Source organism: Dermacentor variabilis, chromosome 4 (genome assembly GCF_050947875.1).
Source record: "Dermacentor variabilis isolate Ectoservices chromosome 4, ASM5094787v1, whole genome shotgun sequence".
Taxonomy (NCBI): domain Eukaryota; kingdom Metazoa; phylum Arthropoda; class Arachnida; order Ixodida; family Ixodidae; genus Dermacentor; species Dermacentor variabilis.
The window spans coordinates 228400159-228423522 of record NC_134571.1 but is presented as its reverse complement, the minus strand read 5'-3'; the positions used below and the strand labels follow the sequence as shown (position 1 = coordinate 228423522).

General features: G+C 49.4%; 1 protein-coding gene across 4 annotated transcripts in view; it reads left to right on the top strand.

Annotated features, from left to right (window-relative positions):
- Nucleotides 1–23364, top strand: part of LOC142580154 (very long chain fatty acid elongase 7-like) — a 238171-nt gene that overhangs the window by 148987 nt on the left and 65820 nt on the right. For all 4 annotated transcript variants that reach the window (XM_075691012.1, XM_075691011.1, XM_075691013.1 and 1 more), the window contains one exon: nucleotides 2556–2969. In XM_075691012.1, the coding sequence (XP_075547127.1) occupies nucleotides 2574–2969 (396 nt within the window). In that variant the 5' untranslated portion in view covers nucleotides 2556–2573. The remainder of the gene's footprint in view (nucleotides 1–2555; nucleotides 2970–23364) is intronic.

Genomic DNA, 23364 nt, shown 5'->3' with positions numbered 1-23364 from the left:
TCCACAAGCACGAAGATCAGACAAATCCATGTACTTCCCATCATTCCCATGGTAGGACAACGACTGCAGCGCCAGAGTTCCCTCTAGCAATTTTTGTAGGAAACTCTGCGCTTAGCCACTCGACTCGTGACGGCACCTCGCGGCGGCCGCGGTGTAGTGGAGCGCAGCGACCAATATTAGCCGCGTATTGGAATGTGCTGTATGACGAAATAAAGCACAGAAGAGAGCGAGGATCGCGGGGTTTTTGAAACGAAAGCGTTGGAGAAAAAGGTGACTTCGCGCTCCGCTTGCGAGCTCCACGGACCGCGTACGACAGCAGAACTTGGCTGAGATGTTCACAACAACGTGTGCTACCCGCGGACTGTGTTATTTCACCAAGCCCGAGAGGTGGTTCAGGGCCCCTTCAAGGTGTCCTCGGCGGAGCTGACTGTACGAAGAGTAGCGCATCTTTGCTTTCGCTAGTTAACAATTCTGTAAAATTGTGGATTGCAGTTTCGACTTCAACGTCTTCGTAATTTTGAAATGCTGCGCCATGAACAGATCTCCACCAATCACGCATAGAGAAGAGTAATTGCAGCGGTGCTCTACTCGCGATAAGCACTCGTCACAGTGTCGCGTCGAGGGGCACCGAATGCGTTTTTTCTTGCTGTGAAAACGCACATAGGGTCTATCGAAGCAAACGCGGAAGTTCTTGCAGCAATGAAGAGCACGCTAATCTGCGCGAGCTGTGCCGAAGCAGGTACAACGCGCGCTGCCGCACAATATACACAGCGCTAACCATAATAATATTTGGGGTTTTACGAGCCAAAACCACTTTCTAATTATGAGGCACGCCGTAGTGGAGTACTCCGGAAATTTTGACCACCTGGGGTTCTTTAACGTGCACCTAAATCTAAGTACACGGGTGTTTTCGCATTTCGCCCCCATCGAAATGCGGCCGCCGTGGCCGGGATTCGATCCCGCGACCTCGTGCTCAGCAGCCCAACACCATAGCCACTGAGCAACCACGGCGGGTTGACAGCGCTAACAAGAGAAAAACACGTATTTAGCTGTTCAACGCGCTTATTCCCGACGTATGCTAATGTGAAAGATGTCAAAACTAACGAGGCACGTCGGACTTACACCTATACAAACACTGGCGAATCCGTCTAACCTACCTCTTAAGAAAATTGGAGGGCGACGTCGGACGTACGTTTAGCCACATCCTTTGAAAAAAAAAATTAAGGGCCGCACCGTTCATATGGTGACGGATTTGCCTGCGAATCTTTTCCAATCCACTATGGCCAAGCTCCGCGTCCAGAAACGTTTTCTTGAATTTGGCATTCACCCCAGTGGAATTCGAAGGATGTGGCAACACACGCTTCTGCCGCTTGGGCTCAGATTTGAACGAGCTAGCTTGACGCTTACAAGCGGCCTCCAGTGCGCGATCTTCGACGCCGACGATTACTCTCGCATCTGCTCTCGATGACGTTCTTCGGAGGCAGTCACTGGCCGCATTCTCCGCTTTCGCACGGGCACGTTGTCGTTGGTTATAGTCGCGTCTCTGCTGTCGACGCCTCTTGTCATACTCAGACGTGTGCACAACGCGTGGTCTTGCAATTTCTTTCTCATTGTTGTTTGAGTTGCAACTGTTGCAATGGTCTACCTCTGCAGTGACAGTCCAGTTCTTACAGGCCACTGCACATCGTCATGTTTTCCCGCCACAACTGCCGCGCCGTTGTATTGAGGGCGGACGACGGCAGACGTAGCCGGCACCAACAGCGGCGGGCTGCGTCGCACCCACTCCGCCGGTGAAATCACGAGTTCTTTGCTTCTTTTCCACTGGTCTCGTCCTCTTTTCTGTTCGTTATACGGACGTTAGTCAGCCCGGATGCCCCCCTACGAGACCTCGCAGCACCACCTTCCTTTTTGTTAACTTCGCGGACATAGCCAGCCCAGATGCTCCAAGCACCCCTCCCCCTACGAGACCACGCATACGGCTCATTCATACGTCAGGTAAACAGCTTCGCTGTAAATCGCATCGCTGTAAATCCCATAGGGGGGCATTGACAAAGGTAGATAGTTTAGCGTTTGGCCGATACCGTTTTTAACCGCGTAACAACTGCTACAATGTTATCGCTAGGTGCAAGACGGCTACATGCATCGGAGCATTCGGGAACGTTGTCGTTGATTCTATACCGAAAGAATCCTGCCTAATCAGATGTAGTGCGACACGAATATTCGTGTACACTCTTGAACGTACGCGAGCACGAGCGATTACGCGGGTGCGTAGCCTCCTACAAAATATAGGTGGCTTTGGCTGGTATGTACGATGCGCCATGTGTAAATAGCTAGTGACCCGTGTATCAGATTTCGAAGGCCAAGGAGTATGATCGCCGCTATGATTGTGCTGCGAGTGTTACTTGTATTGGTATTCACAAGTTGGCCAAATAAAGTGCTCAATTCGTGACTCTCAGTTTGGCCCTGAGACCGCTGTCACTACAACGTATGAATAGAGCGCAGGCCAGCTTGCGCCCGAGTGTTGGCGAGGTACCTTGATGCAGTTCTCGGCGCAGGTCTCCAGCCTAGAAGGCATGTCGTCGCGGCGCTGGTTCCCGGATCCCGACCGACGATCGGAAGGCTGGTTTCTCACCGGCAGCGCGACGCCACTGATGGCGTTGCTGGCGTTCTACGTGTACGTCGTCAAGGTGCTGGGCCCGCGGGCCATGAAGGGCCGCACGCCCTTCCACATTCAGCCGCTGGTGCTCGTGTACAACCTGTTCATGGTGCTCAACTGTGCCTTCTTCCTCGCCGAGTTCGTTCGGCTGGCATTTGTCGAGAACGGCTACAGCTTGATGCTACAGGAGGTGGACACGTCCATGCGGCCGGCTACGCTACGGCTTGTGAGCCTCTCGTGGTGGTATTACATGTTCCGCATCTTCGAGTTCACCGAGACCGTCTTCTTCGTACTACGCAAGAAGTTCGGACAGGTATGCACCTGGCACCATTAGGTAGAAAAATTTCTTAAAACTAAACCATACGTCGCTCGGCGGCTCTAAGCATCGCGAGTGTCTCATCTCCGGGCTCAGCGCTTGTTGTGTAACAAAAAAAAACTAACGAAAAAGAACAAAACAAATGAAAGCTTGGCAGTTACACCGCCGTCACTGCTCGCTCAACGCCACATCGTGCGGCAATGGGCGCGTTTCAACCCCTATAGCACATACGACCTCCATGATTTCTTGTCCATGAATGCTAAAACACATCTTCGTATTTAGAAGGATACCGCATTTACAATAGCCCCACGACAGCATAAAATAAATTGTACTGCAAGGATTCGCAGGAAAAGGATTAAATATGAAGGACCAATGACCGGCTTTAGTGAGATTAGAAGAAATGGGGAGGCTTATACATTGCTGAATAACGGAGATGTCCACTGCTATAGTGGCCTCCCAGGTGAAAAGTAATACGGGGTAGGATTCCTAATCCATAAGGACATGGCGGGCAACATTGACGAATTCTACAGCATTAATGAGAGGGTAGCTGTAGTCGTAATCAAACTCAACAAGAGGTATACATTAAAGGTAGTACAAGCCTACGCTCCAACATCCAGTCACGATGATGATGAAGTAGATCAGTTTTATGGAGATGTTGAATTAGCGAATAGAAAATTGGAAACTCAGTATACTTAGTAATGGGGGACATCAATGCAAAAGTGTGGAAAAAGCAGGATAGTGAACAAGCAATTGGCAACTACGGCATTGATTCTAGGAAGGCTAGGGGAAAGATGCTGGTAGAATTCGCAGAAAGGAATAAGCTTCGAATAATGAACATCTTTTTTAGGAAGCATACCAACAGAAAGTGACCTGGAAAAGCCTTAATGGTGAAACAGAAAAGGAAATTGACTTGATAATTTGTGCTGATCCCAACATAGTGCAGGATGTAGGATGGGATGTAGGATGGTAGGTGCAGGATGCAGGATAGGTAGTGTAAAGTGCAGTGATCATAGGTTAATGGGTGCTAGGGTTCACCTCAATTTGACCTTCACCTCACCTCAAAGCCGGTAATGAAGAAACAAGTCAACCTAGAGGTAGTAAGGGTAAAAGCAGATAAACTCAGGCTGGTGCTTCCAAACAAATATGTAGCCTTAGAACAGAGAGATGACGATGACATAGAGCGAATGAATTAAACTGTACATAGGCTGGCTTCAGAGGCAGCAATTGAAGTGAGAGGCAAGGCACCAAAAAAAAAAAGCAGAAGTCAAGCTATCCCAAATAACTGAGTACCTAATAAATGAACGACAAAGAATTAAAGTGTCCAACTCAAGAGATAAGATGGAATTCGCGGAACTGTCAAAACTGATCAATAAGGCGAAAATAAGTGATATTTGAAACCATACCGTGAGAAAGTCTCAAGAAGCCGTAAAAAAATGCGCGTAGCTTGAAATAAGTGAGAAAGAAAATTGGCATAGGAAAAACCAAGATGTATGCTCTAAAACTTAACCAGGGTAATTCCATCAGCAATCACGAAGATATAGTAAAAGAAGCGGAAGAATTTTGTACTGACTTGTACACTCCCCAGAGGAGTCAGGATACCTCAATTAAAAACAGTGATGAACAGGATACAGAAACTCCTCCTATAACTAGCGATGAGGTCAGAAATGGCCAGAATGGCCTTCCTCATCAAATCGCTTCCATCACTGGCTCTTCACAATTTGTTCAAGATGTAACAACATTTTATTTACAGAATTGGATGCATTACAAAACTTGTTTGTAATGACTTATGTAAATAATAATAATCATCATCATCATCAGCCTGATTACGCCCACTGCAGGGCAAAGGCTTCTCCCATATTTCCCAACTACCCCGGTCATGTACTAATTGTGGCCATGTTGTCCCTGCAAACTTCTTAATCTCATCCGCCCACCTAACTTTCTGCCGCCCTCTGCTACGCTTCCCTTCCCTTCGAATCCATTCCGTAACTCTTAATGACCATCGGTTATTATGTAAATACCTTACAAAATATCTAGAGATTCCACAGCTGCCTTAATTATACACAAAAAAGCAGGAAGATAACAATAAAGAAAGGGGTCAGACACGGAGACATAATCTCTCCAATGTTATTCACTGCGTGTTTGCAAGAAGTATACAAGCTAGTGAACTGAGAAGGCTTAGCAGTAAGGATCGACGGCGAATATCTCAGCAACCTTTGGTTTGCCGATGACATTGTTCTATTCAGCAACAATGCACACGAATTGCAACAAATGATTGAGGACCTTAACAGAGATTATGACAGCGGAGTTCAATATTAATATGCAGAAGACAAAGATAATGATGAATAGCCGGGAACAAGAGTTCAGGATCGCAAGTCAGCCTATAGAGTTTTTGAAGCAGTAGCTCTACCTAAGTCAACTAATCACAGTAACCCTGATCATGAGAAGGAAATCCACAAAATAAAAATGGGTTGGATCGCTTGTGGCAGACCATTGCCGGCTCCTAACTGAAAGCTTACTATCATCATTGAAAAAGAAGGTGTACAATCAGTGCGTTTTACCAGTGCTGACATATCAGCCAGAGACTAGGAGACAGACAAAGAAGCTTCAGAACAAGTTAAGCACCGCGCGAAGAGCGATGGAACGAAGATTGCTAGTCATAACCTTAAAAGACAGAAAGAGAGCGGTTTGGATCAGAGAGCAAACGGGTATCGACATTCTAATTGACATTAATAGAAAAAAGCAGCAGCGCAGGTCATGTAATACGTCGGTTAGATGACCGCTGGACCATAAGGGTTACAGAATAGGTGCCAAGAGAAGGGAAATGCAGTCGAGGACGGCAGAAGACAAGGCGGAGCGATAAACTTAGGAAGTTCGCGGGTGCTAGTTGGAATCGGTTGGCGCAGGACAGGGATAATTGGACATCACAGGGGGAGGCCTGCGTCCTGGAGTGGACATAGAATAGGCTGATGATGATGATGACCAATGATGTAACCAGTTTTGGGTTTCTCCTCTATTTTGCGTGCCTACTGGAAGGTGGAGCTCACCTTGCATTCTGTCACAAGAGTGGAGAAAGAATTCGGCAAATGGCCAAGCATTATAGAGGCCTTCTATTCGTAAGAACGAAAGAAACACGCAAAGCGGAGTAACACGTTTGTTTGAAAGAAAAAGGAAAGCGAAAAGCTACAGGAGCAAAGACATACGGCGAGTGATCGATGAATGACAGAAAGCATCGTGAGAGCATAGGCAGGAAAAATAGCGCAGCTGCCGCGCAGTGAAGTCGACAGATAATGGGAAATATACCGTGAGGCATAGGCAGAAAGTTTTCATTTTTGGGGGAAGGAGGGGTTCCTACCAGTTCTCCAAGCCGGGCGAACGCCTTCGTTTCAGCAAGCAACGCTGACTTGTCAGAGAGCCAAACCAGCAATCCGGTCGTCGCGCGTGGAAGGGCGACGTGTCAACGAGTGCTGCCTGCGTAGCTCCTCGTAGATTTCGCATAGAGTGATGACGTCTGCCACGCACTGAGGATTCTTGGCAAGTAGCATGCTGAAAGCATCGTCATCTATCCCTTTTAAGACATTTATGATTTTGTCTGACTGCGACATGGTCGTATTGACTGTCTTACACAAGTACCGTACATCTTTAACGTACCTGGTAAATGACTCACCCGGCTGCTGTGCACGTTCTCGCAAAAGCGATTCCCCTCGCAGCTAGCGCACAGTAGGGGGACCAAACACAGCCACTAAGGAGGTCTTGAAACAGGACCACGTCGGAAAATCGGTGTCATTCTTTTTCTACCAACGACTGGCGACACCCGCGAGATAGAAGAGCACGTTGCTCAGTTTGGCGGGATCGTCCCGTTTGTTACGTGCGCTTACCCTTTCATGCGTAGCGGTGCAGTGGTGGCGTAGAGGTAGAACACCCGCCTTGCGTGCAAGAGGTCTGTGGTGTCGCGAATCCCGGTGCCACGCAATTCCACCGGATAAAAAAAAGATCCGCGTGTTGATAAAATTGCATAAACAGGCCTGGAGTGTGGCCTGATCCCGGTGACCAGAACCGGCAACGCACTCCCTCACCAGAGCAGGATTCGCCACCCTGGTGCAGTACTTCGCCACAACCTCTTATATGAACACAACAATCAAACCCCGGCCCTCAGTCCCCAGCAGCTGCGAAGCAACTGACCACGGCGGCGGTCAGACCTGCAACGCAGCAGAGGGTGCTAAGAATTCCTGGCTCCGGACAGGTCGCCATAGGAATATTAACCTGGCAGCGTTTAACGCTAGAACGTTATCTAGTGAGGCGAGTCTAGCACTGCTATTGGAGGAATTAGAGGGGAGTAAATGGGATATAATAGGGCTCAGTGAAGTTAGGAGGCCAAAAGAAGCGTATACAGTGCTAAAAAGCGGGCACGTCCTCTGCTACCGGGGCTTAGCGAAGAGACGAGAACTAGGAGTCGGATTTCTGATTAATAAGACTATAGCTGGTAACATAAAGGAATTCTATAGCATTAACGAGTGGGTGGCAGGTCTTGTTATGAAAATAAGAGGTACAAAATGAAGGTTATACAGGTCTACGCCCCTACATCCAGTCATGATGACCAGGAAGTCGAAAGCTTCTATGAAGACGTGGAATCGGCGATGGGTAAAGTCAAAACAAAATACACCATACTGATGGGCGACTTCAATGCCAAGGTAGGCAAGAAGCAGGCTGGAGACAAGGCAGTGGCGGAATATGGCACAGGAACTAGGAATAGCAGGGGAGAGTTATTAGTCGAGTTTGCGGAACAGAATAATATGCGGATAATGAATACCTTCTTCTGCAAGCGGGATAGCCGAAAGTGGACGTGGAGGAGTCCGAACAGCAAGACCAGAAATGAAGTTGACTTCATACTCTGCGCTAACCCTGTTATCATACCAGATGTTGACGTACTCAGCAAGGTGCGCTGCAGTGACCATAGGATGGCAAGAACTCGAATTAGCCTAGACCTGAGGAGGGAACGGAAGAAACTGGCATATAAGAAGCCGATGAATGAGTTAGCGGTAAGAGGGAAAATAGACGAATTCCAGATCAAGCTACAGAACAGGTATTCGGCTTTAACTCAGGAAGAAGACCTTAGTGTTGAAGCAATGAACGACAGTCTTATGGGAATCATTAAGGAGTGTGCAATAGAAGTCGGTGGTAACTCCGTTAGACAGGATACCAGCAAGCTATTGCAGGAGACGAAAGATCTGATCAAGAAACGCCAATGTATGAAAGCCTCAACCCTACAGTTAGAATTGAACTGGCAGAACTTTCGAAGTTAATCAACAAGCGTAAGAAAGCTGGCATAAGGAAGTATAATGTGGATAGAATTCAACAGGCTCTCAGGAACGGAGGAAGCCTAAAAACAGCGAAGAAGAAACTAGGAATTGGCAAGAATCAGATGTATGCGTTAAGAGACAAAGCCGGCAATATCATTAGTAATATGGATGAGATAGTTCAAGTGGCTGAGGAGTTCTATAGAGATATATACAGTACCAGTGGCACCCACGACGATAATGGAAGAGAGAATAGTCTAGAGGAATTCGAAATCCCACAGGTAACGCCGGAAAAAGTAAAGAAAGCCTTTGGAGCTATGCGAAGGGGGAAGGCCGCAGGGGAGGATCAGGTAACAGCAGATTTGTTGAAGGATGGTGGGCAGATTGTTCTAGAGAAACTGGCCACCCTGTATACGCAATGCCTCATGACCTCGAGAATATTGGAATCTTGGAAGAACGCTAACATAATCCTAATCCATGAGAAAGGGCACGCCAAAGATTTGAAAAATTATAGACCGATCAGCTTACTGTCAGTTGCCTACAAACTATTTACTAAGGTAATTGCAAATAGAATAAGGAACACCTTAGACTTCTGTCAAGCAAAAGACCAGGCAGGATTCCGTAAAAGCTACTCAACAATAGACCATATTCGCACTCTCAATCAGGTGATAGAAAAATGTGCGGAATATAACCAACCTTTATATATACCTTTCATTCATTACGAGAAAGCGTTTGATTCAGTCGAAACCTCAGCAGTCACGGAGGCATTGCGGAATCAGCATGTAGACGAGCCGTATGTAAAGATACTGAAAGATATCTATAGCGGCTCCACAGCCACTGTAGTCCTCCATAAAGAAAGCAACAAAATCCCAATAAAGAAAGGCGTCAGGCAGGGAGATACGATCTCTCCAATGCTATTCACAGCGTGTTCACAGGAGGTATTCAGAGACCTGGATTGGGAAGATTTGGGGATAAGAGTTAATGGAGAATACCTTAGTAAATTGCGATTCGCTATTGATATGCCTTGCTTAGTAACTCAGGGGACCAACTACAATGCATGCTCACTGACATGGAGAAGCAAAGCAGGAGGGTGGGTCTAAACATCAATCTGCAGAAAAGTAAAGTGATGTTTGACAGTCTCGGAAGAGAACAGCAGTTTACGATAGGTAGCGAGGCACTGGAAGTGGTCACGGAATACATCTACTTAGGATAGGTAGTGACTGCGGATCCGGATCATGAGACTGAAACAATCAGAAGAATAAGAATGGGCTGGGGTGCGTTTGGCAGGCATTCTCAGATCATGAACAGCAGATTGCCATTATCCCTCAAGAGAAAGGTTTATAACAGCTGTGTGTTACCAGTACTCACGTACGGGGCAGAAACCTGGAGGCTTACGAAAAGGGTTCTACTTAAATTGAGGACGACGCAACGAGCTATGGAAAGAAGAATGATAGGTGTAACGTTAAAGGATAAGAAAAGGGCAGATTGGGTGAGTGAAGAAACGCGAGTTAATGATATCCTAGTTGAAATAAAAAAATGCAACGGGCATGGGCAGGACACGTAATGAGGAGGGAAGATAACCGATGGTCATTAAGAGTAACCGAATGGATTCCAAGGGAAGGGAAGCGTAGCAGAGTGCGGCAGAAAGTTAGGTGGGCGGATGAGATTAAGAATTTGCAGGGACAACATGGCCACGATTAGTACATGACCGGGGTGGTTGGAGAAGTATGGGAGAGGCCTTTGCCCTGCAGTGGGCGTAACCAGGCTTATGATGATGATGATGATGATGATGATCATGATGATGATGACCCTTTCATGTCTTCCTGGACGCCGGTGTCGTCCGCGCCGCTGAAAATGGCAGGATGCCTAAGGTGAGGCATGCCAGAGTGCCGGACCGACTGAGGAGGCGTTTGTTGGGATGCGTCTTCAAGCATGGTTGAGCGTAGGGGGCGGTATCCAAGTTTTGACGTTGTAGGCCGAAGCAACATCCGCTACTTGCAAAGGCGTTTATTAGAAGTTGGACTGACCGTCAGCGCAGTACACGGACTCTCAGAACGAGTTCCGTTCCCCGAGAACAGCGCTGGAGAGAGGATGGCCTACTATTGTGTTCCTCTTCTTTGCTACAATTTATATATATATAGATATATATATATATATATTGAAAGACCACGGTTGAGACGGGCGCCGAAGCAAAAACGAACACGAGCCGATGATTGATGATGACTTTGTACAGATGAAGATGAAGTCCGCATAAATGCTAACACTAATTTCCCCCGTGGACGGAAGCGGCCAGCCTGGCCGCACATTAGACAGTGGAACGGAGATGAAAGGGTTTCAGGTGAGAAACGTGCACGATCTCTGTTCCGCGGCAGCGTCGGTCGGTTGGGGTCTCAACAGGTGTAACTCGATAGTTCACCGGCGAGGTCTGCTCGATGACTTTGTAGGGGCCAAGATATCGAGACTCAAGCTTCTCACATAAACCGGGTGTTCGCGCAGGGGTCCATAGGAGCACATCGTCACCAGGGCGGTAGGAAACGACGCGATGAGAGGCATCGTACCGATGTTTGCGATCGTCTTGGCTGGCTTCAGTGTTCATACGGGCGCGACGACGACATTGGGCAAGACGAGACACAAACTGGTCGCAAATGAATGGTGAAGCGTTGACGGGGCCAGAGAAGAAAGAAACGTCGAGTGATGAGGTTGGGTGGCGGCCGTATACTAAGAAAAACGGAGAGTATCCGGCAGTCCGTTGAACAGACGTGTTACACGCAAATGTTACAAATGGGAGAATCGCATCCCAGTTACGATGATCAGGTTGAATATACATGGATAGCATGTCACACAGCGTGCGATGGAATCGCTCTGTTAGGCCGTTGGTTTGAGGGTGGTAGCTAGACGTTGTCTTGTGCACGGTGTTGGACGCTTGCAGAACTTCATTAAGAGTGCTTGAAAGAAATGTCTTGCCTCGGTCGCTCTAAAGAACGTGAGGCGCCCCATGACGTAAGTAGACAGCCTGCAAGAAGAAGGCCGCTACTTCTGCGGCAGCTCCTGAGCGTATTGAGGCTGTTTCAGCGTACCGGGTCAAATGGTCAACAGCAGCGACGATCCATCGGTTGCCGTCTGGAGTAGGTGGGAGTGGCCCGAAAAGGTCAATGCCGACGACAGAGAAGGGTTGTGCTGGACAGGGAAGTGGTTGTAGGGTCCCGACCGGAGCAGTAGTAGGTCGCTTACGGTGTTGGCAAAGCGTGTACGAGGCAACATATCTAGCTATGCTCGTGGAAAGGCCTGGCCAATAGAATCGGCTGCGTATGCGCTCGTGTGTTTTGTTGTAACCCAAGTGGCCTGACGTAGGGTCATCGTGCGAGGCCTGCAGAACTGCAGTTCGAAGAGAGCGCGGTAGAACGGGAACCCATCGATGGCCTTCCGGGTGAAAAATGTACCGGTAGAGCAGGTCGTCTTCAAACTTGAACAGTTTGAGTTGCTTTCGTAGCCTGGCATTGGGTGGAGATGAAACACCGCTAAGGCGATTGATGATACTATGGCAATAGGAATCGGCGCGCTGGTGAGTGGAAAGCACTGAAAGGCGGTTTGATGAAGACAAGGAAGAAATCGGTGTAATAGACGAAGCGTCCTCCGTGCGGCCAATTTGACAAGGTGATGTGATGTGCTCCGATGATGGTGGTAATGGGCATCGTGAAAGAGCATCGGCATCTTGGTGCTTCCGTCCGGACTTATATAGGACATTGAAATCATATGCTTGTAATAGGAGTATCCAGCGGCCAAGGCGCCCGGACAAGTTTTTGATCGTCGACAACCAACATAGGGCATGGTGGTCGGTCACAACCGTGAAATGTCGACCGTGGAGGTAATGACGAAATTTCTGAATGGACCAGACAACAGCCAAACACTCTTGTTCGGTTATCGAGTACTTCTTTTCCGCGGAAGTGAGAGTGCGGCTTGCATATGCAACAACCTTTTCGCAAAATTCGTGGTCGCGCTGCAGCAGTACGGCACCAATTCCGTGACCGCTAGCATCAGTATGCACTAATGTGGGCGCCTTGTCATCAAAATGACAAAGAACAGGTGGGGATGTTAGCGAGCGCTTGAGTTCTTGGAACGCGGCTTCACACTGATCGTTCCAATCGAAGGAACTGGAACTAACAAGGAGCTTCTGGAGGGGCGAGGCAATGCTGGCAAAGTTCCGGATAAAACGTCGAAAGTATGAGGCGAGCCCAATGAAGCTGCGCAGTTCTTTTGCACGAAGTGGACGTGGAAAGTAGAGCACCGCGGAAATTTTATCCGGATCGGGCTGGATGCCGTCTTTGCTAACGAGATGACCCAGGACTTTAATCGTTGTGCTAGCGAAACGGCACTTCCTCGTGTTTTGTTGAAGTCCGGCATTAGAAAGGCATGTGAGCACTTCATCTAAGCGTTGGAGATGGTCAGTGAAAGTCGAGGAAAACACGACGATGTCGTCGAGGTAACATAGACAAGTTTTCCACTTGAGGCCGCGAAGAACCGTGTCGATCATTCTTTCAAATGTGGCGGGAGCATTGCATAGACCGAAAGGCATTACATTAAACTCATAAAGACCATCCGGAGTAGAAAAGGCGGTCTTTTCTTTGTCCGCTTCGTGCATTGGGATTTGCAATATCCGGAGCGAAGATCAAGGCTAGAGAAATATTGCGCGCCTTGCAACGAATCAAGGGCGTCATCGATACGGGGCATCGGATATACATCCTTACGGGTGATCTTGTTTAGCGCACGGTAGTCAACACAAAATCGTACCGATCCATCCTTCTTCTGCACCAAAACGACGGGTGATGACCAAGCACTGGCGGAGGGACGTATGACGTTTCTTTTCAGCATATCGGCGACGTTCTCCTCGATGATTTTGCCTTCGGCCAAAGAGACTCGGTAGGGACGACGGCGTACAATAGTCTGGCCATCGGTGTCGATACGATGGAAGGCAACGGAAGTCTGTCCGAGTGACGAAGTATCCATATCGAAGGAGGCCTGGTGCTTCGTGAGCAATTTTAGCAACGCTTCATGTTGAACAGCAGTAAGGTCAGGGCTTATCACGGAAGTAAGGGCAGATGAAGCAGATTTGTCCTGTTGAGGAAGAGCTTGCGAGGCGGCAAGAGGAAGCAGGGAGACTGCTTGGGTATCCACATAACAGGTCACTGCGGAGCCTTGAGGTAGGAGGATTGTCTCAGTGGTCGCATTTAAAGCGATGATTAACGCAGAGCTTTCTTTGAACCGCACCAGGCAGGAAGCGAAGACAATCCCACGGGCAAGACAGCGACCGTAAGGAGTGATGAACACGTCGCCATTGGTGATGTCCGTAGAAGAGAGACGTATGACTTGCTCGTGGCCGGGAGGCAGTACAGAATCGGCAGCAGTGAGAAAACGCAGTCGTGGCTCATCGGTACTCCCGCTGCAATGAACTGTCTCGCTCATATGGACTACACGTTGACGGCAAGAGATTAAAGCGGACGCTGACGAGAGAAAGGCCCAACCTAAAATTAGTTTATGAGCGCACGGGAATAAAATCGCGAACTTAATGTGATGACAGATACCATCAATGAAGACGCGTGCTGTACATTGGGCTGATGGTCGAATGATTGCTCCATTAGCCCCAATCAAGGATGATCCAATATAAGGCGTCTTCACTTTCCGCAGACGAGAGCACAGGTCCGCGCGCATAACAGATATAGTAGCTCCCGTGTCAATCAGAGCTAACAAGGGTGTGCCTTTGTTAGCTCTGATTGACGCAATCTACCCAGACAGTTATACGTCCCGAACATGTCCCTGGTGTAGCAACCACACAGCGACACTCGCGCACATAACACACGAATGCACCGACCGTCCGGGCGACGCAATTTCGCCACGAGTCACAACACACACACTCACTACGTGGTCTTGGGAGGCGAGACTCTCCGAACTGGACCTGGGAAGCCTACTGGCGACCCTCGACCAGGCCCGGCGAGCCGCGATCGCCAGTGGAGCCCTGTCAGAGGGAACCACCCAGGAGTAAACCGCGCAACGGTTTCTGCAATAATAAAGTTTCTCCTCCTCCTCCTCTTCCTCCACAGACACCAATAACATGTTCGAAGGACGTTCAGGAGGACTTGGAGCACTTCGCGGCGATGCATTTTTCCCTCCAAAAACTGCACTGGTTAGTTTTCCGGTCGCTGGACATGGAGCTGGGAGACAGGTCGAAGTGGCGAAAAGCGGCGATGGGGAGCGGCGTCTCGAGGCACGTGTGTTGAGTGCGGTGTTGGAGAAGTCGGCCGGAGATGGAGAGCGGCGAACGGGAGGATTATCGTCATAAGTGCGGTAAACGCGAGGAGGTGGCTCATCGCGTTCAAAGGCCGCGTAACCCCGACGTTCGTCTTGCTGGCGGCGTCGGCAAAACCGGGAGATATGTCCTGGAAAGCCGCAGTAGTAGCAGATAGGTCTCGACGAACGCCAGGCAGAGTAGTAAGGTGGGTTCGGAGCTCGGGTGACTAAAGGTGCCAGGTGATCGTGAACAGGCGCAGGTGGTGTTATTGGAGACGGCGCGGCTGGCATTGCAGCAATCTAGCCGTAAGAAGCCGGTTGTTGGCAAGGAGAAGGTATGCTGGGCGTTCTGCAGGGACGCCAATTCCTCCTTAATAAGACCGCGCAGGTCAGTAGAAGCAGGTTGGACGTGAGCGCTGCTGCAAGGGGGTGAGCCATGCGCTTGCAATTCCTCACGAATTATGGCTCAAATGATAGACCGGAGCTCAATACTGTTTGCCAGGGGGTTGTCGGAAAAGTCCGGTTGCAAGCGGATTGACTGCAGGGCGTCGAGGCATTGACAGACGGAGACGACGTCCGACACCGTCGAAGGGTTTTGAGCGGCGAGTGCGTTGAATGCAGTAGATCCGATACCCTTAAGAAGGTGTCGCACGCGATCAGGTTCTGGCATGGCACTGTCGACACGGCGGCAAAGCGCGAGGATGTCCTCAATGTACGAGGTATACGATTCGCCATAATGCTGGACGCGCTCGACAGCCTCTTTTTCGCAACTTCCGAACGAACCGTGGGTGTGCCGAAAATCCGCCGTAGCTGCTCCCTGAAAGATGACCAATCACGGAAGTCTCTCTCATGATTCAGGAACCATGTCTTGGCTACTTGAGAGACGTAAAATGGCACGTTGTTTAACCTCGACGTCTCGTTCCACTTGCTGTATTCACTGACACGATCGTAGTTGTCGAGCCAGTCTTCAACGTCCTCACCAGGCAAGCCAGAGAAGATTTCAGGGTCGCGATACCGGTTGTTGGCAGGGCTGGGATTGGGGGTGGCTGGCACTTGAACCGAGATGGTGGATGCTGCGGTCTGGTCTTGCGACATGGCGGCCTCTTGGCGTAAGCGGCGTCCCGAACGTAGCTCCAGGAGAGATCTTGAAGTGGATTGAGGTCGAAGGGATCTTAAAGCGCCTCCACCACTTGAAATATCACGGTTGAGACGACGCTTTATTCCAAGAAGGAAAAATGGCGCCGACGCAAAAACGAACACGAGCCGATGATTGATGATGACTTTGTACAGATGAAGATGAAGTCCGCATAAATGCTTACAATATACATATATATATATATATATATATATATATACAGCAAGAGTTGCACTCGAGAGACCTTCGTGGGAGCTGGAGAGAGAGAGAAAAAAAACTTTATTATCACGTTGGGTGGTATGGTGGAAAGGCCCTCAGTTCAGAGCCTCGCTTGCGGCATTGTTCAGTGCAGCACTTATAAACGCCGCAAGGTACCGTTGGTCGTCGGCGCTGGCTGCTCTGTCGGCCACCCGGCATGGGGTTTAGGGGAAACATTTGTGGGGGCAGGAAGGGGAGGTGGGGGTGATCCACAGGACCAGAGGATATGGGATGTGTTCGGGTGTTCGCCACAGTATCGGCAGGGTGGGGGATCTTCAGGTAAGAGGCCGCGGAGGAGGTGCATTCGCGCTGGTGTAGGGAGTGTTTCAGTCTGAGCCTGACGAATCAGTACACCCTGTTCACGGGTGAGCACTTTGCTTAGTTTGGGGAACATGCGTCTTGCCTCTTGATATGGCCGCAGAAGCAGGGGAGCCCACCTTTTCGTCTGGGCTGGTCGCGCAATGCAGGGTGCCTGGTTCAAACTCTCGCAGGCGAGCTGATTAGCTCTTTCATTTCGCGACAGCCCATCATGACCAGGTATCCAGATGATTTCCAGGGGACCCCGAAGGTGCTCTTGAATAAATGTCGAAATGTGGGCCGGGAGATCGTTGTGCAACAGTTTCCTGCAAGCCGCCATGGAGTCGGTACATATTAATCTTGGGTAGGCTGAGTTCATCATCATCATCATCAGCCTGGTTACCCCCACTGCAGGGCAAAGGCCTCCCCCATACTTCTCCAACTACCCGGTCATGTACTAATTGTGGCCATGTTGTCGCTGCAAACTTCTTAATCTCATCCGCCCGCCTAACTTTCTGCCGCCCTCTGCTACGCTTCCCTTCCCTTGGAATTCATTCCGTAACTCTTAATGACCATCGGTTATCTTCCCTCCTCATTACGTGCCCTACCTATGCCCCACTTCTTTTTCTTGATTTCAACTACGATATCATTCACTCGCGTTTGTTTCCTCACCCAATCTGCCCTTTTATTATCCCTTAACGTTACCCCTATCATTCTTCTTTCCATGGGTCGTTGCGTCGTCCTCAATTTAAGTAGAACCCTTTTCGTAAGCCTCCAGGTTTCTGCCCCGTACGTGAGTACTGGTAAGACACATCTGTTATAATCTTTTCTCTTGAGGGATAATGGCAACCTGCTGTTCATGATCTGAGAATGCCTGCCAAATGTACCCCAGCCCATTCTTATTCTTCTGATTATTTCAGTCTCATGATCCGGATCCGCAGTCACTACCTGTCCTAAGTAGATGTATTCCCTCACCACTTCCAGTGCCTCACTACCTATTGTAAACTACTGTTCTCTTCCGAGGATGTTAAACATTACTTTAGTTTTCTGCAGATTAATTTTTAGACCCACCCTTCGGCTTTGCCTCTCCAGTTCAGTGAGCATGCATTGTAGTTGGTTCCCTGAGTTACTAAGCAAGGCGATATCATCAGAGAATCGCAAGTTACTAAGGTATTCTCCATTAACTCTTATACTCAATTCTTCCCAATCCAGGTCTCTTAATACCTCCTGTGAACACGCTGTGAAGAGCATTGGAGAGATCGTATCTCCCTGCCTGACATCTTTCTTTATTGGGATTTTGTTGCTTTCTTTATGGAGGACTACGGTGGCTGTGGACCCGCTATAGATATCTTTTAGCATTTTTACATACGGCTCGTCTACACCCTGATTCCGCAATGCCTCCATGACTGCTGAGGTTTCGACTGAATCAAACGCTTTCTCGTAATCAATGAAAGCTATATATAAAGGTTGTTTATATTCCGCACATTTCTCTATCACCTTATTGATAGTGTGAATATGGTCTATTGTTGAGTAGCCTTTACAGAATCCTGCCTGGTCCTTTGGTTGACAGATGTCCAAGGTGTTCCTGATCCTTTTTGCGATTACCTTAGTAAATAGTTTGTAGGCAACTGACAGTAAGCTGATCGGTCTATAATTTTTCAAGTTTTTGGCGTCCCCTTTCTTATGGATTAGGATTACGTTAGCGTTCTTAGGCTGAGTTACTAAGGGGCATGTGTTTGATCGCGGTTGCGATAGCTGTCAGTTCCGCTAAGGTCGGATCTGTCTCTGGGTGTAACTCAGTATGTACAGTTTGGAAGCCATCATTCACGACTGCTATAGCGGAGCCCCGTGCACAAACGCTAGCATCAGCGCAGAAGTATATGCCGTAAGGGTGTCTTGCCGTGTACCTCTTGAAGTAGGCAACTCGCTGTCGTCGCCTCTCCTTGCCTCGTTCTGGATTCATATGGTGTGGCAGTGGAGCTATAATTAGGAGTTCGCGTTGTTTCGGCGGTTGTGGTTGCGTGCTCAGAAGGGGCACAGCTTCTGGATGATGACCGATGCTATGGAGGATGTGCGTGCCTTGACACGTGCGCTGCAAACGCAGTTCTTGGCGACGACGATGAATGCTGACTAGTTCCGCCACCGTGTTATGGCAACCAATGTCAAGGAGGAGCTTAGTGCTGGCACTAAACGGGATGTCAATGGCCAGCTTTGTCGCTTCCGGATGACCGCATCAAGGTGATTGATATCTAGCTGACGGAGATTGGTATAGAGGAGGTGTTAGCGCAGGCACGACATAATTAGTGCGTGCCTTAGTTGAAGCATATCCACCTCTTTCACTTCATTTGCTCGGTTGGAGACCCTACGCATCATGTACAGCCCCTTTCTCCTTGCCTGCGCAGATGATGCACCGTCGCAGCGGGACCTCCATCTTTGGTTGGGAAATCGGCACGCCTTCGTTTACAATTTGTATGGTGGGCGGTCTCCATCTTTTGTGATGGACCAGTAGCAACTCAGATTTTTCCGGCGCACATGTAAGGCCAATAGTTTGGGCAGCCTCATGCACCCTGTTCATAGCATGTTGGAGAGTTTCTTGGATATGCCCCGGCGCACCTGTGTTGACCCATATAGTGATATCCTCTGCGTAGATCGCATATTTGATGTCGGGGATGTCTCGTAGCGCTCTATGAACTACGCACATGGCAAGAATCAAAAGTGTGGGCGAGATCACGGAACCCTGCGGGATACTGTTGCGAAGTGATGTCGCCTACTCGTAGCGTGTACGTGCGACTCCGTAATAAGTCCCTAATATAGTTAAAAAGCATGGTTCCGCAGCCAGTAGCTTCGAGCTCTTGCAGCATAGCATCGTGGTCAACATAGTCAGAAGCTTTCTTGAGGTCTATCGCAACAATAGCTTCAAGTTGAGCGCTGCTTGTTTCCTTCGTGATTTCTTCGTGTAGCTGCAGCAGAACGTCTTGAGTAGATAAGTGATGTCTATATCCAATCAAATTATGGGGTAGGTGTTGTGATTGCTCAAGATGACTAAGAAGCCTGTTAAGCACGATCCGCTCCATTAGCTTACCCACGCATGATGTTAGCGATATTGGACGCAGATTCGCTATGGCTTGGGGCTTGCCAGGCTTCGGAATGAAAATGATGCTGGCTGTCTTCCACTCTTCTGGCAAGCTGCCTGTGTCCCACACATTGCTAATTTGCTGAAGTAAGAATGCATGATCGGCTTCTGTGAGGTTGCGGAGCTGTATTGTCGTAATTTGGTCTGGTCCTGGCGCTTTATTCGGCTTTGTATTTGCTAAGGCACGCTGTAGTTCCGCTAATGTGATTGGGCCCGTGAGACCCTCATTTTCTGGCTCTGCGCTTTTGTAGTCGGCATACTGTGGTTGCGCTGGATCCGCAATGTGTGTTGAATAGGTCGTCGGTATGCTCAAACGTTTCGAGCAGCTTTCGCAGCTTATGGGACGTTTCCGTCTTTGTCTGGGTTGGGTCAATGAGCGATCGGATGAGATTCCACGCGGAGCTCATATTCAATGTGTCATTGAGCTTGTTGCACGTATCGTACCACTGCTCACGAGTGAGATGTTCAGTGTAGTGGACGATCTGCTCGTTGAGCGTGTTGATGCGTGAGCGTAATTTTTGATTGAGCTTATTTCTTTTCCATCGCTTGGTGAGGACATGTCACGCCTCCCAGAGATGAAGATGCTTGTCCGTGCTTGGTTGCTCCCACTTCTCTACTATGTCCTTCGTATGTGACTGATTCGTTGCCTGACCATCTCTACTCAATCTTTCAAGTGCATGTTTTGGAAGACCCCTACATGTGTCTCGCGGAACTCATTCCAGTCTGTGAGGTGATGCTTGCGCTGGCGTTTTGGGAATCCTTTGATTTGCAGAAATATCTGTATGACAGTGTGGTCACTCGTTAAAGTACCGTGCGTGTTAACCCATCGCGCTGACAGTCGTCCTTTAATGAAGGCGAGATCGGGCGTGGTATCCCTTTCTACGGAGTATCCGTGCCGCATCGGGGAGTCGGCCTCGTTAAGGAGAGTTAGCTGGGCCTGTTGCATATGGTATAGTAGAGCTGATCCCTTGGGGGAGTTTTTCGTGTATCCCCATGAAGTGTGTGGCGCGCTGAAGTCGCCTGCTATTAGATGATCAAAATACTTCGTCGGCCGCAGATTCGCAACCTCCTTGAAGAAGTCTACTTTCTGTTTTGGCGGGCTCTAAACATTCATGATGAATAAGTGGGGCTCTGCCTTGCTCTTGACATCTTTAGTTGGAAAGACGCGTACAGTGAGGCTCTGTTCCGTGCTATGGACAATATATGCCGCCATACCTTTACGAATAAGAATGGCCAGTGCCGAATTATGGCTATACGCTGTATAGCCTGCAAGATGAGGTGTTTGGTTAGTTTCCTGCAGTAGGAGAATGTCGGGTCGACGATCTTGAGCGGCAATGTACAGCGTGAGAAGGCCCCGTTTTCGAGCAATCCCCCTACAGTACCACTGCCACACTACTATATTAGTCGCCATTTTTCTACTGATGATTTTGCGGAGCGCCCGCTGTGGGCTAAGGAGTGGGTCGCGTTACGCTGGTAGATCGACGTGCTTTGGGTCGTTCGCACTCTTCTTGGCGCGGTAATGCGGCCATCGCACCCTGCACTTGTGTAGAGACCATCGACTCTGCCTTGCTGCTGAGGAGCTCCTAGAACAGGGAGCGCATTCGGCTCGTTATTTGTTGAGTGTATGTTTTTAGCGCCTCCTCAACTTGAGCAGCAACCTGTTGAGCTATCTTGGCCTCTAGAGTGGTTTGCATTTCTTTCATTTCGTCCCTTAGTTGTTTAAAATCTGCTTCAAGGTGTTGTAGGGCTGTTGTGTGGTATCTTGCCTTTTTCACTGCCCGTTGCAATGACGCTGGTTCTACTTCCTGAACTAAGGGTTGCACTATATCACCCAATGGTGTAGCTTCAGGCGCGTGTGCCTCTGCTTATATGTCCATGTCTTCGGTAGGCTCTAGTGATTGTGACGATAGTGTTGACATTTGACTAGGTCTGCGGTTTTGAAGTAGAGCATTCTTACAATCCTTGGCTACTTTTTGAGCTCCTGTTTAAACTTGAGATGCATAGGTCACGGGGGGGGAAAGGGGAGGTGCCGGGTGACTGACTCACGTTTCGCTGGTTGGCGGGTTGCTCGTCTTGTTGACCTCGGGAATGGTTTTGATCCGGAGACTGGCTGCCACCTCCGGGCCGGTTGCTGTCCCCGGACTGGCCGCCGCTCCGGACTGGCCGCTGCTGCCGGACTGGCTTTGGCCCCCGAAGTGGTCCCGGCCCCTGGAATGGCCGCGTCTCCTAGATCGGCTGCGGCCCCTGGATCGGCTCCTGCCTCTGAGCGGCTGCGGCCCCTGGACTGTTGACAGCTTCTGGAGCTACTTCTGTCTCTCGATGTGTTGTCGGAGTTGCGTTTTGGGCTTGGGCTTCGGCTTGCGATGGTGACTGTTTTCATTTGCTTGTTGTCCTTTCGTTGTTTCAAACGCTTCAGTTAGGCCACTTCTCTGACAGCTTTATCAGCTGCTCGTCGCACTTCACAAGTTGGGTCATCGGCCTTGGGGTCCTTGCGACAATTAGGGCAGCCTGGTTTGCAGTCATGATCCCCTACAGGATCTCCGACAGACTTTCTACATGTTCTGCACCTTTGTTTTCCATTGTGGCGACAAACGTCTGATCGGTGTCTTATAGCAAAGCATGTTGAGCGAAATGGCGCCTTGGATCGGTGAGGGACGCAGCGGTATACACCTCCGCCGAAGATGACCTGGCGAGGTACATGCGAGCCCTTGAAAGTTATGATTGCAATGGCTGTTTTACCCATCATACGAACCGCAATAATTTCATAATTTGGGGCTCGGAGTTCACGCATCATTTCTTCGGCTGGGGTGTTCAGTTCCACGTTGTGAATCATACCTCTACACGAGTTGTGGGGCGAAGCGATAGAAATGTGGACAGGGTAAGTTTTGCCATTAAAAGTGGTTTCGTTAATGCGCTGGAGCTCCTCTGTTGCCGAGGAGTCATCACTGGTTATTATAGCCAAGTTCTTTTCTTTTTTGATGCCTACTGTAGCGGTGGGAGCCTCTGCAGCAGTCAGGGCTGCTAAGACGCTTAGCGTGTCGTCAAGCGTTCCTGGGCGTCACTGAGGTAGGAAAAGGCCAGTTGACGGACGCAAATGAGCGTTGCAACGTGCTGCGTACCTTGGGAATGTTTTGATACTCGGGTCGTCCATCCATCAGCGTCTGTGACGAATTTCGGGGCCATTGCTGCTGCAGGAGTGCGGGCTTTTGGCGTACCTCACGGTAGGCCTACTCTCCCAGCCGTTAGGGCCAGCTGGGTGCCCTGCCAGGTCCGTGAAATAAGCACAGAAACTCAGAGTAGGTTGGTCCGATCACAGCAGAAGTTGGCCAGAATGTTCGGATGATGTTCTAGAGGAGCCGAGCCGTGTCTGAGGACTGGTCCTTGTCGAATAAGATGGCATTCGGGTCTTTCCTGTCGAGCGATGCGAAGGCACATATGCTCGGACAGGAACGACGCTCGCTCCCCCCGTGGGAGCTGGAGGAATTCTTCACTCAAGTGAAGGCCTTGTATACAGTAAACTCTCAGTTGTACGAACGCCGGTTTATCGAATATTTCAGAATAACGAACCTTTTAAAAATCCCCGGCAGTTTTCTTATAGATTCTATGCAAAAATGTTTCACTTAAACGAATTTTGGAACAGTCAATATCTCAGTTTAACGAACTCGTTCAGAGGACCAAGCCTTGCACTGCAGGCGACCACCGATACCCGCCCTCACCAAACCGCCGCTCCAGCGGCAATGCAACATCGCTGGCGCTACAGCGCCCCTGAGGCAAAGCGGCGGCGCGGAAAACGAACGGCAACGAGGCATGGCCTCCGAGATCACCCACACAAAATGAGCAACCGTGTAATATCGCAGGCCATGAAGACAGTAACATCGCTGGTGCTTAAAACGCCGCCAGAGCAAAGCGGTGATCTGTCACACCACAAACCACGTGGTGTGTGTTTTTTTTTTCCGACCGGCTAGTCCGTGGCGTGGTCGTCGTCTCTTTCCA